This window comes from Ipomoea nil, unplaced genomic scaffold (assembly GCF_001879475.1).
Source record: "Ipomoea nil cultivar Tokyo-kokei standard unplaced genomic scaffold, Asagao_1.1 scaffold0268, whole genome shotgun sequence".
Taxonomy (NCBI): Eukaryota; Viridiplantae; Streptophyta; class Magnoliopsida; order Solanales; family Convolvulaceae; genus Ipomoea; species Ipomoea nil.
The window spans coordinates 3037501-3057243 of record NW_017616696.1 but is presented as its reverse complement, the minus strand read 5'-3'; the positions used below and the strand labels follow the sequence as shown (position 1 = coordinate 3057243).

The 19743-nt window shown below is 33.7% G+C and overlaps 2 protein-coding genes and 2 non-coding genes across 5 annotated transcripts; 2 read left to right on the top strand and 2 right to left on the bottom strand.

Annotated features, from left to right (window-relative positions):
- Positions 1 to 5735: 5735 nt before the first annotated feature.
- Positions 5736 to 6816, bottom strand: LOC109153495 (E3 ubiquitin-protein ligase SGR9, amyloplastic). Its single transcript, XM_019301364.1, has one exon. The coding sequence runs from the start codon at positions 6692 to 6694 to the stop codon at positions 5864 to 5866; it is 831 nt and encodes a 276-aa protein (XP_019156909.1). The 5' UTR covers positions 6695 to 6816; the 3' UTR covers positions 5736 to 5863.
- A 6893-nt stretch (positions 6817 to 13709) lies between these two features.
- On the top strand, positions 13710 to 13781 carry TRNAM-CAU. The gene has a single exon. It is a non-coding gene; the product is annotated as a tRNA-Met (tRNA).
- Positions 13782 to 15885: 2104 nt separating this feature from the next.
- On the top strand, positions 15886 to 15957 carry TRNAM-CAU. The gene has a single exon. It is a non-coding gene; the product is annotated as a tRNA-Met (tRNA).
- Positions 15958 to 16158: 201 nt separating this feature from the next.
- LOC109153645 lies at positions 16159 to 19000 on the bottom strand. 2 transcript variants are annotated; one of them, XM_019301513.1, is made up of 4 exons: positions 18780 to 19000; positions 18424 to 18599; positions 16665 to 16860; positions 16159 to 16567 (listed from the first exon to the last, which is right to left on the bottom strand). In XM_019301513.1, exons 1-4 carry the CDS (start codon positions 18835 to 18837, stop codon positions 16341 to 16343), a joined length of 657 nt encoding a protein of 218 aa, XP_019157058.1. In that variant the 5' UTR covers positions 18838 to 19000; the 3' UTR covers positions 16159 to 16340. The 2 variants fall into 2 exon arrangements, with proteins under 2 accessions (XP_019157058.1, XP_019157067.1); XM_019301522.1 differs by having other exon boundaries at positions 16159 to 16465.
- Between the last annotated feature and the right edge of the window lie 743 nt (positions 19001 to 19743).

Below are 19743 nucleotides of genomic sequence, written 5' to 3'. Positions count from 1 at the left end.
AATAGTCTGAGACTAAATTTAAAATTGTCACAAAAAAAAAGGGACCACTGCTTAATTAATTCTGACTTTCTATCATACATTTTAACTCTACAATTTATGACTACTCATGATATTAAAATGTATTGTACTACAATGTATTTATAGCAAAAGAACAACAAACTATAGCTAAAACAAAAAAAAAAAAACAAAAAAAAAAAATTAAACACTAACCCACTAAAATAACTAACCACTAATCCACTAAATAAAACTAACAACTAACTTTTTTACTTGATTTAATATATTATAATAACATTACCAGATCAGACACTAATATCAAATATTAAATATATTAAATATTTTTTTTGAAAGCAAATATATTAAATATAATATATTTGGCTTCATTGGCCGAGTTTCGTCGTCTGGAGGCCGAATTATGTAAGCTGGAGGCAATGGATGACTCATTCTGGAAACAAAGGGCAAATCAGCACTGGCTGCAAGGGGCGGATGCAAACACCAGTTTCTTTCACAGGTATGCTTTTGACCGTAGAAAGAAAAATACTTTGAATAGAATAAAAACTGCTGATGGGGTGTGGGTTGAGGGGAATGCAATAAATCAAACTGTTATGGACTTTTTTGATGGGGTTTTCAGTTTGGGTAATCCCCCGGATGAGGCCAACACGTTATTTGCCATGATACAGCCACGAGTGACACAAGCTCAGAATGAGACCCTTATTTCCCCTTTTACTTGTGAGGAGGTAAAAAATGCGTTATTTGATATGTTCCCTAATAAATCCCCAGGGCCGGATGGAATGAATCCGGGCTTTTACCAACACTTCCGGAATGTGGTGGGGGATGATGTTTCTGCCTTTATTATTAACTGTTTGAATACTAGTTCTTTCCCGGAGGGACTAAATAGTACAAATGTCGTCCTGATTCCAAAGAAGAAGTTGCCAGAATATGTAACTGATCTAAGGCCAATTGCGTTGAGTAATGTGTTTACAGGGTAATGGTGAAAATGATAGCGAATAGAATGAAACCTTTAATGGAGGGACTGATTTCTGATTCCCAAAGTGCCTTCATACCTGATAGACTGATAACGGATAATATACTGATAGCTGCGGAGGTAGGCCATTACTTAAATAGAAAGCAATGTGGTAAGGTGGGATGGGGTGCCCTAAAGCTGGATATGGCTAAGGCTTATGATAGAATGGAATGGGTATTCTTGCGCAAGATGTTAACAGCCCTGGGGTTTAATGTTAAGTTGATTGAATTGATAATGTATTGTGTCACTACAGTCTCGTATGAATTTTTAATTAATGGTCTCCCGTCAGGCCAGGTTATACCTACCAGAGGATTGGGGCAAGGAGATCCTCTATCCCCATATTTATTTATAATATGTGCAGAAGGATTGTCTATGCTTTTGCAACAGGCACAACAACAAGGCAAAATACATGGCTGCAGAGTAGCCAGGGGAGCACCGCCAATATCTCACTTAGCTTGTTTTTTGCAGATAATAGTTTGCTTTTCTTTAAAGCAAATGTTGATGAAGCCGGGGAGGTGAAGCGGTGTCTGATGGAGTATGAAGCCTTATCTGGTCAGGCAGTAAATTATCACAAGTCCAGTGTGTGTTTCAGTAAAAATACAACGGAGGAGTGTAGGGATCAGGTGGCGCAGCTTCTGGGGGTCCCAAAAGCAATCAATTTTGGCAAGTATATGGGCTTACCTTCATTTATTGGTCGGAGGAAGAGAGCGGTGTTCTCGTACATTGAGGACAAGATAAAACAGAGAATAGGCACATGGAATAAGAGGTTGTTGTCCCAAGCAGGAAAAGAAGTACTCTTGAAAAGTGTAGCACAATCAATGCCTACCTTTTCTATGAGTGTTTTCTTGCTCCCTGAGGCGGTATGTCTAGCAATTCAGAGGGCGATGAATAAATATTGGTGGGGATCCGGAGTGGACCGTCGTATTCACTGGAAAGCATGGGACAAGTTATGTGTCCCGAAGAAATATGGAGGATTGGGTTTCAAGGACCTGCGAGCCTTTAATCTAGCAATGTTGGGTAAGCAGGGATGGAGATTTCTGGTAAAGCCTGAGTCACTGGTGGCAAGAGTTTACAAGGCCAGATACTACCCAAGAACATCTTTTGAAGATGCAGCTTTGGGGAATAATCCTAGCTTCTGCTTGCGGAGTATATTTGCAGCTCATAGTTTAATTTGTGGTGGTATAAGGAGGATGATTGGGGATGGAAAAAATACTTTAATATGGGGACATCCATGGCTACCTGATGGCCCAGATTCAATGATACAAACTGATATGCCCCAGGAATTGGCAGGTTCAAAAGTGGTGGGTTTGATGGACCAAGATACTGGAACTTGGGATCCTCATATACTTAGGGACTTGTTCACTGATGATGATGTGGTACGAATTAACCGAATACCTATATTCCCGGATTACCCAGACACGTGGTATTGGCAGGGGGACCCAAATGCAAATTATACGGTTAAAGGGGGATACAGGCTTGTTGTTGGAAATTATGAACACAGGGATGGAGGTTTTTGTGACTGGCTCCGTATATGGAAGTTGAAAGTTCCACCTAAATGAAAATTATTTTTGTGGAAGGCTTTGAGTGATGTTCTCCCACCACAACTAATCTTATCACGAAAAGAGTGGAAATTGATCCAACATGTTCAATGTGCACTACTTATCCTGAATGTACAATGCATGCTCTAGTATCTTGTGTCTTCTCGCAGGCAGTATGGCGGGAATCTTCATTACCTATTATGCATGTTATGGCCGATTCCTTTGAGGCTTGGTTTCTTGAGATTATGAAAATACTCACCCCTAATCAACTTGTTATAGCAGCCGTGATTCTCTATTACATATGGCGGGCGAGAAACCAAGCAGTATGGGAACACACACTACCACTACCCAAGCGGGTTGTGAATGCCGCAACAGCCGCATGGCAGGCGTGGTCCACGGTTCACAGAGGAGCAGCGTCAGTGAGTCCTTCTATTGCTGCTACCACTGGCGGAGGCGGTCTGCCCAGGGCATACGTAGACGCCAGCTACCATGCGTCAAATGGAAGGGCGACGGCGGGAGCAGTGGTGCTATCACAGAGAATTTATGGCGTGTTTCCACATGCAACTACCCGATTGTCTATCCCCGTTAATAGCAGAGGCTTTGGCATGTAAAGAGGCTTTATCATGGTTAAAGGACAAAGGAATACTTTCGGTACAACTACATACGGATTGTCGCAATCTACAACACCAGTTAACGACACAAGCCACACGAATGCGAACATATATTGGCTATATCATTGATGGATGCAGGACTATTTTGTCAACTTTTAATTTATGCTCAGTTATTTTTGTTCCTAGACTAGAAAATCTTATGGCGCATTCTCTAGTGTCGCATGCTTTTACTCAGACTCATACGATGTATTGGGATTCTATCCCACCAGATTTCGTTGCAGCCTATCTTTAATATAATCACCTTCAATGGTGGCTTTCAAAAAAAATATAATATATCATAATATATATAAAGGAAATTTTAGAAGAGGAAAGTAAAACTTGTGTATTAAAAAAAACTAAATAAATTTCCCTTGATGTCTTTTGCATACTGCACTAGCTATTTTTTAAGTACTATTGACTCTATTATAAAGTAGTATTTGTTTTATACATTCTCTAATTGTTGCAGCTCAAAGGGTCAATACCCCACCACTGAAGTTTGATTATTTGACATTTCCTCAAGAAAAGTCACAAATGTGCCATCTGAGTACAAGGTGTTTGGCACACTAGCTATTTATAGTACAATAAATTGACAAACTGCCAAGAAATTAGCTACTAATGAAATATATTAAAATCATTTTCCTAATCCACTACTTTTGCCCAAATCATCCATTAACTACTTCAAACATGGTTTATCAAATAATAATAATAATAATAAAAAGGGAAAAGGGTCGTCAAATAAGCTCATAAACTTTACTTAAAAAGTCAATTAAGTCTCTAAACTTTTAAAAAGTGTAATTACATTCTTTAACATGTAAAATTGAGACTATGAAGACCAAGAATCGATAAATGACCTGCTATTACATGTCATTTTAGTTCAGGTATCAATTCTGACAAAAATCCGACGACGATCGAATTGTCGTCGGTCGCCATCTACCAGAGAAGGTGACCAGTTGGTCGCCTTCTCCGACAGAAGGCGACCAATTGGCCACCTTCCCGGCGAATGGCGACTATTGGTCGCCTTCTCCAGGGAAGGCGACCAACTAGTCACCTTCCATGGGATTAGGCGAACAGTCGCCATCCGCAACTGGTCGCCTAATCCCATGGAAGGCGACCAGTTGGTTGCCTTTCGCGACTGATCGCCTTCTTTGGTAGATCGGTCACCGGATTTTTGTCAGAATTGATGCCCGAATAGAGATAACCTGTAATAGCAGGTCATTTATCAGTTATTGGGCTTCATTACCTCAATTTAACATGTTAAAAAGGTGTAATTGCACTCTTTAAAAGTTTAGGGACCTTATTGACTTTTCAGGTAAAGTTTAAGGGCTTATTTGATTATTTTTTCCAATAACAATAATATTATTATAACAATCTTCACTCTTATTATTATTATTATTATTATTATTATTATTATTATTATTATTTGGATATAATATGTTGGATCACTCATAATCATCGAGAATGTACATAAGTTGTACGCATGGACATCCACACTTCATCGGTAATTGTCACCACCCTCACCACCACAAATATCTCGTTTTTGTTTATCCTCATCTCGAAGTCGCCAAACCTTAACCACTAATGGCAAAGTAACAAAAACCACCCAAAACGTTTGTTATCAATAAGGAATGCATTGTTACTAAAGCTTTAATCCCCAACCTCAAAGGCCCCACGTCCCGACCTGATAAAACATTTATTGAGAATAATCAATAAGAAATGCATTTTTTTTTAAAGTTAGACTCTAATCCTGAGAGCTTCGCTACCGAGATAAATTAAATTTTATAGGATGTGTCTTAAGGTGATTAGGGGAGTCTTTGGTAGGATGGAATTGTAATTCCATTCCTACCAAACTCCATGAAATTACAATTTTATGGTTTGATTAGAAGGAATTGTAATTTCATAATTTGTGGAATTGTAATTTCAAGGTGAATTATTTCTTCCGTCCTATTTTATGTGTCTGGTTCGGTTAACGATGTTTGATCAAAATTATTTTTAATTCAATTTTTCATAATAATAACTTTAGTATTAGTATACAAAATTTATATATTTAGAAACTACACTAAAAGTACTATTTATGTTCTTGCCTACCAAACAATGTAATTAGAATTTCAACCTTATTCTTTTCCCACGAAATTACAATTCTTTTCCCTCTAATTTTCCTAATTTTTGCACCACTAAGTTATGCATATTTTTATTTCTAGAAATAGATTTCAAATAAAAAAGAGTTAACAAATTATGAAATAAATTTATTCTAAAAAATCAAACTTATTTAACTATTTTCAGATGATGCGTGTGTGTGATGCATCACCACGTGTTCAGAAATGTATTCAGATGAAATGCACAAATACATCACAAAAATGCACAACACCTTGAGACATGCGTTCACACACTATCAAGTATGTATAAATGCACCACACAAATGCCCGCACCACAAATATATATAAATTATTTATGTTGCCAAGAACCTCGATCTACTTCTTATCACTCAAAAAAAATGGATTAGGAAATTAAAATGCAATTATGGACTTATGGCTATAATGGAGTGTACGTAGTAGCCAGATACATACGTCCACACTTGAATTATTTTGAGATCAACAAAGATTTGTACTAAATTAATTAGTTTAATTATTTAAGCCACTCCACAGTGGCATATATAGCTATGCACCACCAGTTTTAGTAGCAAAAATCGTCCACAACCGTTCGATCTCGCCGGAAACGTCGTCGGTGGGAAGCTTATACCGGCAACAGGGGCACGTGTTCCTCTTCCTAAGCCAAGGCAATATACAAATCCAATGAAACAAATGCTGACATGGCAGTTCACAAACGTCTCTCCCTTCTCTCATCTCCTCCTTACATATCACACACTCCCACCCACTCCCCCTCACTTCCACCGACGGCAGCGCCACCACCGCCGCCACCGACGCCGCCACTTCTCTCCCGTCCTTCCCGTCGCCGCCGCCGCAGCCCATCGCGTTAACAAAGTTCTTACACTTGGCCACGAGCTCTACGTACTTGATCAGCACTTCGCAATTGGAAACTCCCATGTCCGAGAGCTTCAACGCGTTTTTAGTCACGTGACGGCAGAGCTCGACGCGCCACCGCGACGGCGGGGAGTCGAGCGCGTGGGCGTCGTGCTGGTGGAGCTCGCAGAGGAGCAGGAGCAGGAGGAGAACGTCGAGGTCGCGGAGCTTCATGGCGGCCGAGAGGGGTTGCTCGATCTCCATGTAGTTGGCGAGGAATGAGAGATTGGAGAGGAGGTGGCGGGAGATGAGGAGGGATTTCTGGTGGAGGGAGAGGGTGTGGAGGTGGTGGAGAGTGAGGGAGAAGAGGATGGGGGAGGAGAGGAGGGCGGAGACGCGGCGGGAGTGGTGGTGGAAGACGGAGGAGAGGTGGTGGGTGAGATGAGAGAGGTGCGAAGGGGAAAGAGATGAGAGTGCAGCCATGATTACAGTCTGAGATGAGGAGGGGTTTGGATGATCTTCTTCCATCTTGAATTGGGATGTTGTGCTTGGTGGGAAAGAAAAGAGTTTGGGTGTGTATGGGTTTTATAGAAAGCTAGAAACCTCACTTCTAACTAAAAGTGCACATGATGATGAGAAACCACATGGGCCCTTTTCTTATATAGGGATTGGATAAAAAATGTTGTTAAAGTAATAAATTATTGAAGATTATCTTTAATTTATTTTAAAGGATATCAATTTTATGTTTTTTTTTTTTTTAATAAAAACCATAAGTGTATTACATGTCTATTATATAGCATACTAATTATGGTAAAGGGTGAATGGATCATTTATGGTCGAATTTAAATTAAAGATAAAAATTGGTAAATATATACGGTGTTTGGTAAATAGTTATTAGCTGATTAAGTTAATGGATTTGACTAGTTGATAGCATTAGGTAATTGTAGAAAAATTTTTGGTAAATTCGCTGTTAGTTAATGATTAATTACATGTAAAATAACTTTCTCAAAATGTTGATTGAAAAAGTTGCTTTGAGTAACTTTTTGAATTTTAACATTTTAAAGCAATAAGTTGTTACAAAAAGTTTATTAATCAAACACTCGTATTGATTGTTTAACCAAATCAAACAGCTTATAGTGGTTAAATAAGCCAAAATTCAATTGTTATGCCGTGGAACCGTGTCTACCTTGCATGGTGGACACGGTTCCAATACGACGCCGTTTGGCAATTTTGGAGTAATGGTGCCGTTAGTGGCACCGTTTTCCTCCACCAATCAGAATTTTTAAAAATAGAAATTTGTCAAAACAACTCAACGAGACGTTGTGAATATGGAGTTCAAGAATTATGAATATAGACTTTAAAAACTATGAACATAGAGTTTTATAATTATGAACATAAAGTTCTATAATTTTTTTATTTTTTATTTTGGTTGCCCAAAGATATCAGCACATGGGAACCTCATGCTCAAGGGACGAGGTGCTGAACCACCACGCCAACCATGTTGGTTATAAAGTTCTATAATAATTATGAACATAGAGTTCTGTAATTGTGAATATAAAGTTCAATAATTGTGAATATGGAGTTCAAAAATTATGAACATAAAGTTCAATAATTATAAATATAGACTTCAGTAATTATGAACATAGACTTCTAGAGTTCAAAAATGATGAACATAGAGTTCTGTAATTGTGAATATAAAGTTCAATAATTGTGAATATGAAGTTAAAAAATTATGAACATAGAGTTCTATAATTATGAACATAGAATTCAGTAATTATGAACATAGACTTTCTGAAGACAAACACGGTAAACAGCGGAAAAAAAAAAACATTTTTTTTAATTGACACGGCGTCGTTTTGGTGAAACGACCCGTTTTAGAATTGACACGGTTCCACAACATAATTTGCCGCCAAAATTATCTAATAAATTAATTATGTTACCAAATAGGCAATTTCAATAGCCCATTCTTGAAATTAAGTTGCTAAAGAATGTATTAGGAGTTCCTATTGTTATAAGCGTGTCAACACAACATGGTAGCTCAAGTGGCAAATGAGCTCGCTTTGTGGGGGAGAATTTTGGAATAACCCGGGTTGCCTCCCGGAGCAAACGAGGATTAGTCGGGTGGACATGGACCGTTAAACGGACAGAGAAAGACCCGGACCACCTCGTGATTTACACTAAAAAAAAAATTGTCATAAGCGTGTCCAATTGTGTTGCGACATATATTTTGAGGTGGATGCGGTTTTAAAGGCAAATTATGCCGTTGTAACGAGGTGGGCACGGTTCTATATTCATAATTTTTATACTGTATTCATAATTATAGAGTTATATGTTCATAATTTTATAAATATATGTTCATAATTATAGAGTTATATGTTCATAATTTTCGGTGTTCGTATTTCCAATTGTTGAACTCTGTTTTCACAATCACAGAACTATATGTTCATAATTTGATAACTATACAGTTTAGAAATTATGAATCTACAGTACAGAAATTATGAATCTACAGTACATATATTATGAATCTGCAGTATAGAGATTATAGATCTACTGTATTTAAATTATGAATCTACGGTTTAGAAATTATGAATCTAAAGTATAGATTTTATGAATCTACAGTATAAAAATTATGAATCTACAGTATAGAAATTATGAATCTAGAAATTATGGATATGAAACCATGCTCACCTTGCAAGGTAGGCACGATTCCACAGCATAACGATCCGGTTTTAAAGGAATTTATAAGTTCAACATGTTATAACGTGTTAACATGCTCGGTTTGTTTGGTGGATTGAATTGTAGGTTTTTTTTTTTTAATATAACTTTACTTCAAATTTTAGTTATATATATATATAGAGTAGGTTTAAACTGGTTTTGTGTAATATCTTGTCGACCTGACCCGAAACATGTTAACAAAATGTGTCTATTGTGTCAATTTGATAACATTAATGTGTCGTATCTGTATTTAATTTTACCGTGTTCGTGTCGTTATCGTGTGAACCCGTTGACAAATTCGTATACACGAATTGCCAGATCTAGTTCAAATGCCTTGATTGTTTACTTAGTACTTTTGATTCTCTTTGCTTGATTAATTTATTTGTTAATTAATTGTATATCTTTAGTAATTATCTTTAACTAGATAATCAGTTAGTACTAATATTCGGTCTAATACAACATTTGTTACTCATTTAGCTATATTCATTAACTAGTAATTGTCTCGTGCGATGTACGAACTGTTATTAATTTAATAAATTTACCAATTAAATTTTTGACATTCTCTGAATTAGCAAAGAAAGTAATGATTGTGGAAACAGAAAAACGTACTTGAGTTCTTGAGCTCAAAATTAGTTTGATTTAAAATGTAAGTATAACTATACAATGTAATAATATTTAAATAAAACTTGTAAATAAAATAACAGAGGATATTTGTCGAAAATTTCCACAAAAAATTTATTCATTTGAAAAAGATTATTTATGTAAGAACTATATTTATTTTATATCTAATTTCCCCTCTTTATATATGTGGGGTCAAATTAATTATAATTGAGGTTTAAATGAATATATACACAAATTATATTAAATATAAAACTTTACCAATAAATTTGAACACAATAAACTTTTTTCCATACTTCATTATGCTTTAATATATATAGAAATAGAGCTATAATAATAAAATATAATTTATAAAATATAAATACACATAATAACTTCAAAAAAAAAAATATGTATAAATACATCTACCCACACAATGACACAATTAATGCATTCATACTTGCTAATGTTGTTTCTATCAAATTAAAATGAATTCACACTTTGGAGAAAAAATTTTGTGGTTAGATTCTGATTTATTATATATAAAGAAGATGATATGTGTACTTGTCTAAATGATTTTAGTATATTTGTTAAATTATTAAATTAAGTATCAATAGCATTTATACATTCTTCCAAACTTTTATGGAAGAATGTATAAATGCTATTGATACATGTTAATATGTTATGTGGATTCCTTGAGTATGCATACATACTTTACACACTATAGATTTACACTTACACATTAATAATACAGATACAGTTAATGACGTCATATACTTTCCTGTTCAAAAAGCATACCTTATTCTATTCTTACAATGCAAAGTGGTATACTGGTATGTAGTTCTATAGTATGTATACAGCACTTTTATGATTAATGCAAAACTCAATTTCCATAAGTTTTACTGTGTGTAATAGTAGCATTTTAATTAGAATTAAATTTATTTATATTTTTTTTTGTGATATGTACTACTATTATTTTTGTCTAGTATTTTTTTTTTAAATTTTATATAACTTCGAATTTATAATTATAATTCAAAGTAGAAAATATAATAAATAGGATTATAAAGGTTAGATGATGTGGAGTGGTAGACTGTACAAAAAAAATTATATAGACATTGGAGGGAGGAGAGAGTCAAAATATTGAGCATTGATGTGGAATGGTGGACCCATAAAAATGTTTTAGAAAATTACTTAAACATTTGAGATACATATACCCTTAGAATATGCAATGTTAAGATTCAATAAATGACTATCATAGTCCCGAAAGGAATAACCAAGTGGTTTAAGCATCATTCCCAAAATTAAAGTTCACAAATTGCAAATTTACCATCTTGATCGATCATTTTATTGCACGTTGTTTTCCTAATACGATTTACCTTTTCTGTATAATTTGTAAGCTAGTATAAACGAAATCCCATACACACCCTCAAACAATGACTATGGGCTTCCATGGTCACTCAAAAATAAATCAATACGTACCATACATGGTTAAAAAATCGTTAGGCGCTCCTCAGACGCTCAGGCGATTAATTGGCACATAGACGCCCGTGTATTTTTATTATTATTTTTTTTAATTTTAAATTTTTTAAGTCTTGATATAATTATAAACTATTTAATACTTTAATAGTTAATACTAAAATATTAAATATTAACCTTAAAAAAATTAGAGATTGAATAATTTAGTGTTATTTTGCTCAAAACGATGTGGTTTTGAGTGAAATAATCCATTTAAAAAAGAAGGAAACAATAGCTAATCGGCCGACTAGGCGACCTAGTCGATACCTAGGCGGTCAGGGCTTATGCGACCACCGATTATGGTGATACGCTAGGCGGTCGGTTAGCGCCTAGCGCCTAGGCGAGATTTTTTCAACACTACTACCATACGAAGTGTATATTTATGATTAGATGCATATCATATAATCATATATGATAAATTTTACAATGATATGGTGTATGATTTGTAAAATAATTGTATATATATTGTGCTTTGCCAAAAGTATATTGGGATTGGAGAGAATACAACTTTGTAAAGCACAGATCGAGTATACTTCAAAATATCCTAAAATATATATACTTTGTGAAATTATAATCACTCTGATCAAAATATCTTGTTTATTTTATTTTTAGTAAGAAGTGCCAATTTTTATTTTTTTAAAGAAAATGTAAGAATTAATTAATATGTATATTATACCTAGTGGGCTAGTGGGGGTAATGATAGAGTGGTAACAGGAATTAAGCGCGATTATGGATGCTACTGTAGAAATGTATGGCAAGGGGTTATGAAAGTATACAATATTATGCATTTGCATATGCATATGGGGAACCTTGGGGGGTGAGGTGATGGAGTAATATGGAAGGGAGTGGATGGGTATGTCTGGCCTTTGTCCACAACCATGTGTCCACTTCTTCCTACTTTTCTTTTCATTATCCCTTTCTTTACAAACATGAAAAACAACAAACAGAAGAGCAAAAAAATATTATTGATTAGGCCATATTCGATCTTGAGATGTATATTGTTCTAGGCCATATAAGAACAGGCAGGTTTATTCATTCTCAATTGGCACCGCACACTTTATAGCGTGTATGTTTTCATATATGCGATAGTGTTGATTAGATTGGTTGTAATTATATTGGTTCTCATATCTCTTAATAGTCGTGGTTTTGGACCGTAGTTTGCACAACTGTTTAGATCACGGACCACACAATAATTTGCCTACTGAACATGGGAGTGTTTATATGACAATAAAATCTAGCAATTTGAATATATACAATAAAATTTGATGCATGTGGAGCATGCATGATCCACATTGTGTTGTGTTGATCGTAAAAAAATTATTTTTAATATACTAAAAATATATTATTTGTATACTGAATATACATTATATAAAATAATGTATGTTTCATGAATACAAAGTAAAATTTTAATATGCTAAAAGTATATTATTTGTATACTGAATGTACATTATTTGATAATATACAAACTAATTTACTTTCAGTACTCAAAGAATAATATACTTTATGTACATAAATAATGTACTTTTTATTTGTGGTCCACACAAGGTCTATAGAATAACGATTGTTTGGATACACCATAAATACTTGTAATTTTTAAGCCCAATATTAAATTATACCGCAAATTATGCTATGTAACCGTGTGCACCATGCATGGTGCACACTGTTGCGAAACGACACCGTTTAATATGATGGAGTAACAGTGCCATTAGTGGCACCGTTTAACTCCACCAATCAATTTTTTTGTTTTTTTTTTTACAAAAACTTCAATCGACGTGTAATTATGAATATATAGTTATGCAATTCTGAATATATAGTTACGAAGTTGTGGATATATAGTTATGAAGTTGTGGATATATAGTTATGAAGTTATGGATATATAATTATGAAGTTATGGATATATAGTTATGAAGTTGTGGATATATAGTTTTGAAATTATGGATATAGTTCTCTGTGAACAAGCACTTTAAGAATTCTGAATATGGAGTTATGTAATTATAAATGTCTAGTTGTGAAATTATGAATATATGGATATGAATGTGTAGTTATTAATTTATTATTTCTGAATGTACTGTTGTCAAATTATGAATATATAGTTATGTAATTCGATCTAGATATATAGTTATGAATTTGTGGATATATAGTTATGAATTTGTGGATATATCCTACTGTTTGAATACGAAAGGAAATCGTCTAACGCCGTTAACTACAATTCGAACGAGATTTTTTTTTTTAATGAAACGGCGTCGTTTTGCATGCATGGTGCACACGGTTGCACAACATAATGATTGTAAATCATACTCCATCTATCTTATTTTGTGTGTATAATTCGGTTAACTTGATTGAAGTTACTTTAAATTTAATTTTTCATAATATGAAGTTTAATTTTAGTATATAAAAGTATTATATAGTTATGCATCTAATTAAAAAATTTTAATAGTCAATTGTCAAATATGATTCATGTATAATAGTTAAGGGACCAAAAGTGTCCCTTTTAATTATTACACTTTTTTATTATTTTTAATAATAATAATAATAATAATAATAATAATAATAATAATAATAATAATAATAATAATAATAATAATAATAACAATAATAATAAGTCATTAACTTGCCATGAATCATAAGTTTATAACTAATCCTGCTACAATTAGGGAGGCATTTTGGGTGTATACTATTATAATTATAAAGAACTAAACACCTTCAAAACTCAACAATCAGAGTGGCGCAGCGGAAGCGTGGTGGGCCCATAACCCACAGGTCCCAGGATCGAAACCTGGCTCTGATAGAGTAGCTTCCAACGCTTTTTTGCCCTTGCCTCCCTAAAGGCACCCCAGTATGTGCACAGCAAAGGCTTTTCTTTATTCCCCAAGTAATGTGGAACAAAACAAAATATACATGGAAACTGAATGGATTGGCCTTTGTGCTCAACTTCTCTGGTTTTTATCTTTTCCTTTTTTGAGCCAAAGGAGGTAGAAGAATCAAATCAACAGTGGCATAGAATAGTGTTTCAGTAGAGACACAAAAGTCAAAGAGACCAAGAAGACACAACTTGTTTGAAATAATATGCTTTATTATACTGAGTTTTGCCAAAACAATTACTCTAAATTGTTTCTATGTACATTGCAATGGTAATGCAAATAATATGTTAGTCAGTCCTCTTTTACTACATTGACGATTACATGCCTTTTACTATACAAATGAAACCGACTATTAGCTTATGAGATACATATCGATCTAAAAACATGTATGAAGTTCATCAAATTTATCATGCAGCATTATTGTACCCTCCTCATAAAATTAAAGCCACATCTCTTGCATTTTTTCATATGGAGTTTGGAAAGAGGCTGAAATATCAAATGCAATTCCAACATTATATTCTGATAGGAACTTCCCATGTCATATTTTCACATTCGGTTATTTATGAAAAAACCAGTTATCAAAGAAACATTCAGAAAATGCAAATTCGTAAGAGAATTCAAGTCGATCTGTTAATAGTATATATTCTAGGTGAGATGATTTAAGAAATCAACTTTCTTTCAGTGTCCAGGGTGTGGAAGGATCACATATTCAGTTCAGGATGGAAGTAAATTTAGCTTCAAAAGTGTGTGTATATATAATTATTTAAATGTAAAATTTTAAAATCTCATGTGTTATCTAATAACACAATACACTTTATAATATATGCTAATAGTATGTTGTGATGTTTTAATATAACAATTAATTTAATAAAAATACTTAATGTTCAAAAAAAATAATACTTAAATTTTATATCGTGCATCGCACGGGACAAATAATAGTAATCTAAAAACATAATAAGTCTCAATCAAAATTATATCACTCATTTATGTCCATATTTTTAATGTTAATTATTTTGTACATTATGCTTTTAGAGTTGTACTATATAATTTTTTGGACAAATATACTCCTACCGTTATAACTTCTGTTATCTTTTCCATTATTGTTACCATGCACATGCATAATAATATTCTTTAATGATAATAATATTTGTAGACATTATATATTGAATTATTATAATAAATAAATTTGATTTCATATATCTTTTAATTAGTAAAGATTTGTTAATTATTTTAAAAGATATAAATATTAGGGATATGTTTTTGCGCAGTACACATAGAAAAGACTAATAATAATAATCCTTTATATAATAAAGCTATATGGTTTGGAATAATTAATGTTACAATTAATGCCACAACATTCTTTATTATTAAAAAAAAAAAAAAAAAAAAAAAAAAAAAAAAAAAAAAGCACAACATTAAAAAAATAAAATAGCTATATATTATATAATCATATAAAAATATACTTTTGAAAAATAAAATAGCTATATATTATATAATCATATAAAAATGTGTTCAATTAGAGTTTAAATTTACACATACAAAATTTGAAATTTGCTTTCCAAATGTAATTATCTTAGTTATTATTCGTATTGTGAAAATTATAATATAGATGAAATACAATTAAGAATAAATCAATGTAATTATATAAATTATTTTTATAAGTTTATTTGAATATGTATGTACATAATTAGAGATTATATTAACCATACAAAATTATAATTTTAATTGTAATTTTGTATTCTATAAAAATAATAAATACTTGACCAATGGAAGCTCAAAAATATTATTATATTAAATAATTTAAAATATTTTAATTTTTCTATTTTTTATTTATATTTATAATAACATAATTTTTTTCCGTGCATCGTGCGGGTGAATTACTAGTAATAATAATAGCTATCCGCTGATTTTCATATAAGGCCTAAGTCATTAACTTGCCATCATAACTAATCTTGCTACAATTAGGGACAAAATGCATTTTGCGAGTATCCTCCTATCATTATATGAATCAAACACCCTTAAAACTCAACAATTAGAGTGGCGCAGCGGAAGCGTGGTGGGCCCATAACCCACAGGTCCCAGGATCGAAACCTGGCTCTGATAGAGAGTAGCTTCCAACCACTTTTTGCCCATTTTCAAAGCCCTAGCCTCCCTAAAGGCACCCCAGTATATGCACAACAAAGGCTTTTCTTTATACATGGAAACTAAATGGATTGGCCTTTGTGCTCAAGTTCTCTGGTTTTTATCTTTTCCTTTTTGAGCCAAAGGAGGTAGAAGAATCAAATCACCAGTGGCATGGAATAGTGTTTGAAATAATATGGTTTATTATACTGAGTTGTGCCAAAACAATTACTGTAAAATGTTTCTATGTACATTGCAATGCTACTGCACATAATATGTTAGCCACTCCCCTTTTACTACATTCACGATTATACTATACAAAATGAAACTGACTATTAGCTTATGAGATGCATATCTATGAAGTTCTAAATGACATGGGTAAGAGGACCATTGCCCAATGCATCCTCAATCTCATTGTCCGCTTCGAAGAGTCTCATGAACCGCGCTTGCTCTTGTTGCCTCTTCCTTCTCTGCCAAAACTTGTATAAAGCTACCACACCAAGAACCAAAACCACTGAGACCAAAGCAGTGATTCCCACCACTAAAGCCATGTTCTTTGTTTTCTCATTTTGAAGACTCGAGTCATCTGGAGCTACAGAATATAGAAGGCAATAAAGGTAAAAGTTAGAAGAATGATTAAAAGAAATAAGCGAACAAATTCAATTAGGATAAGAGAGAGGAACACTCACCACCTACAGGAACACACTCTGGGCACAAAAACGTTGCATTGAACTCTTTCTCCTTGAAATGGATGTATTTGCCATCAACACTTGAAAAACCAGAAGCACAAAACTCCCATTCATCAAATATACCATGCAGCATTATTGTACCCTCCTCATAAAGGCCACATCTCTTGCATTTTTTCATATGGAGTTCGGAAAGAGGCTGAAATATCAAATGCAATTCCAACATTATATTCTGATAGGAACTTCCCATGTCATATTTTCACATTCGGTTATTTATGAAAAACCAGTTATCAAACAAGCATTCAGAAAATGCAAATTTGTATGAGAATTTAAGAAATCAACTTTCTTTCAGTGTCCAGAGTGTGGAAGGATCACATATTCAGTTCAGGATGGAAGTAAATTTAGCTTCAAAAGTGTCAAATGGACAGTATCTCAAAGTAATAAGATTCTTGATGTTAGAAAGACAGAAATAAAAATGAAAACTTGATCATGTATGGTTCTCCCAGCAACAAAAATAGTGAGCCAACCTCAAAAACTAATAATTGGATTTGCTTTTTTATTATTCATGGTGGTGCCAATCAGGAAGAGCTTGAGAGTGCCTCACACTCCATTTAGCTTTCTTAGGCCTCAAGGAGAATCTGCCAAAGAATTACCGATGGAAGATTGTCTTCAACATGGTAAAGAATTACCCTTCAGAACTAGTCTTCAACTTTGTCCCATCAAACTTGAAATTCCGTAAGATAATGAATGTGTCAAATAACATTGTGGTTCTTTATTTTCTTTACACTATTTTAATATTTCATTTGTTTACAATTCTTTTCATCATTTCCAAGAAAGACCTCCCTTTGAACTAGATTCATCTGGCACCGTCTACCAGATTTTGCCAAATAATTGAAACAGTGCAGTTCGGATTTGCAGAACAATGGGGTAATTCATATGTCACTTTCTTCCTCATTACCTAGTCCAATTACTGTAGTTGAAGGCCAATGCCTTCAAGAAACACTTATCCAGTCTTACATTCTCCCTATAACCACTAACCTACTCAATGACATCACCCATCACTCAAAACAGAACACTTTCCCGTGTTACCAATTACCATTAGGTCCTCTAGACCCCATTGCCAACCTCCACTGTCATCAGCAGCCAGGTAGAAAATCACACTGTAGTATGAAGCCTCAAATAAAGTATTTCACAACTAAGACGAAACCAAATCAAATCTGTCACAACTTAGGTAACATCATTTTATACATTAGTCATCTCTAGAGAAATGAAGCTGGATAAGATAGGTATGCATAACAAAGTAGATAAACATTTATTGCCACATACTACCTTATAGGAGAAAGGTTTTGTGAGCTTGCTTCCAAAACTAAGGTTCATTCTGCACAGAACTTCCAAACACTCATTGCCATTTAATGTTGTACCATATGCGCTTTCAACTAACTAGGAACTTGTACCATTATAATACAAATCCTTCATATCATGGAAAGGATGCAGTATTGCTAATACTTCAGCCTTCTTTAAACCCTTTTGAACTAACTAACCACAAAAATAGAATCCTTTGTGATGATGCAAAATCTCTCCTAAATTGTTTTACTATATGATTTAGGAAGGAACTTTCTTCCCTTTTTTTGGGAGATACTTGGTGATATCATATATCCCCCACATAAAACATCTAATTTCAAGATACATTCAACTAAACTATAAGCTTATTCAATGTTGCTAAAAGAAACAGAAATAAAGTTGCAGTGAAATATAAAGGCACCTGCCAGGACTCTTCACCTTTAAATCTATACAAAACACCTTTCTCCTTCACATCTGGCAAAGTTGTCCGGTTTTCCCCATTACACTGAAAGAAAATCGTTGGTTGCAATCCCAGGAATTCATGAGTGTTATATATTTCAATCGAATCAAGTGTAACAGTTGCAGCTGTTAGCACTTCTGCAAATCAAAATACGTACAGAAACAAAACCAAATCATAATAAAAATAAAAATAAACCAAATCTTCAAACTGTAAGTAATTAATCAATAAATTGAAAATAAATATCAGCCAATCAACGGGATTAACAACTAGAAGTCTATTATTAATTAAAAAGAAAGGTCCAGTTTAAGCAAAATTACCAGGAAGCCAGCGGAGAAGAAAAAGGGATACGATTGGAATCCGACGATAGATTGTCATGAATGTTTTTCTTTTTGTTGTGGAAAATGGAGCTGCGTCTGCGACGGCGGAGACGGTGGCGGATAGAGATGGAGGAGGATCGTTCTGAGAGGCGGAGGTGTCTTAGCAAAGTTCTTAGTTTGGCGGTTGCGTGAGAAGGTTGATTGAGAAATTCGCGCGTTGTTTTAACGGCTCTTGTGATACGCAGAGTACATAAACTCAGATCCGCGCCAATGTTACAGTTTTGCATATTTGATTATTCATAAAAGGGTGTTAATTCCATTGTTATTGCAGAAGTCCACTTTTAGTCTTTTATTTAAAAAAAAAAAAAAAAAAAAAAAAAAAAAAAAAACTAATTATTGACTCGCAGATATCTTCCTAATTAAATTTTTCTACACCAGTCAAATTATACAAATAAATTATTAGAGAGAATTTATATGAATAAATCCATCCTCTTAATAGTATGATGGTGATCTGGTCACTTGGAGTGGACAAAGATTCGTAAGGAGATGATGAGGATGTGCTGGCAAATTATGCTGTGCATCCGTATACACCATGCATGGTGCATACGGATGCAAAAACGACGTCGTTTTATTAAAAACGTGCGTATCCCCTTTCAGGTTCGATTCTCATCAACAATATATGAATTAAAATTTCAGAATCGATGAACTATAATTCCAGAATCGTTGAATTATAATTCCAGAATCTATGAACTAAAATTCCAGAATCTAATCTATGAACTAAAAATTCCAGAATGAATGAACTAAAATTCCATAATCTATGAACTAAAATTCCAGAATGAATGAACAACATAATGTTGTTGCTGGGAATCGAACCTGATTTTTTTTTAAGGGGAGACGCGCATTTTTAATAAAACGACGTCGTTTTTGCATCCGTATGCACCATGCATGGTGCATACGGATGCAC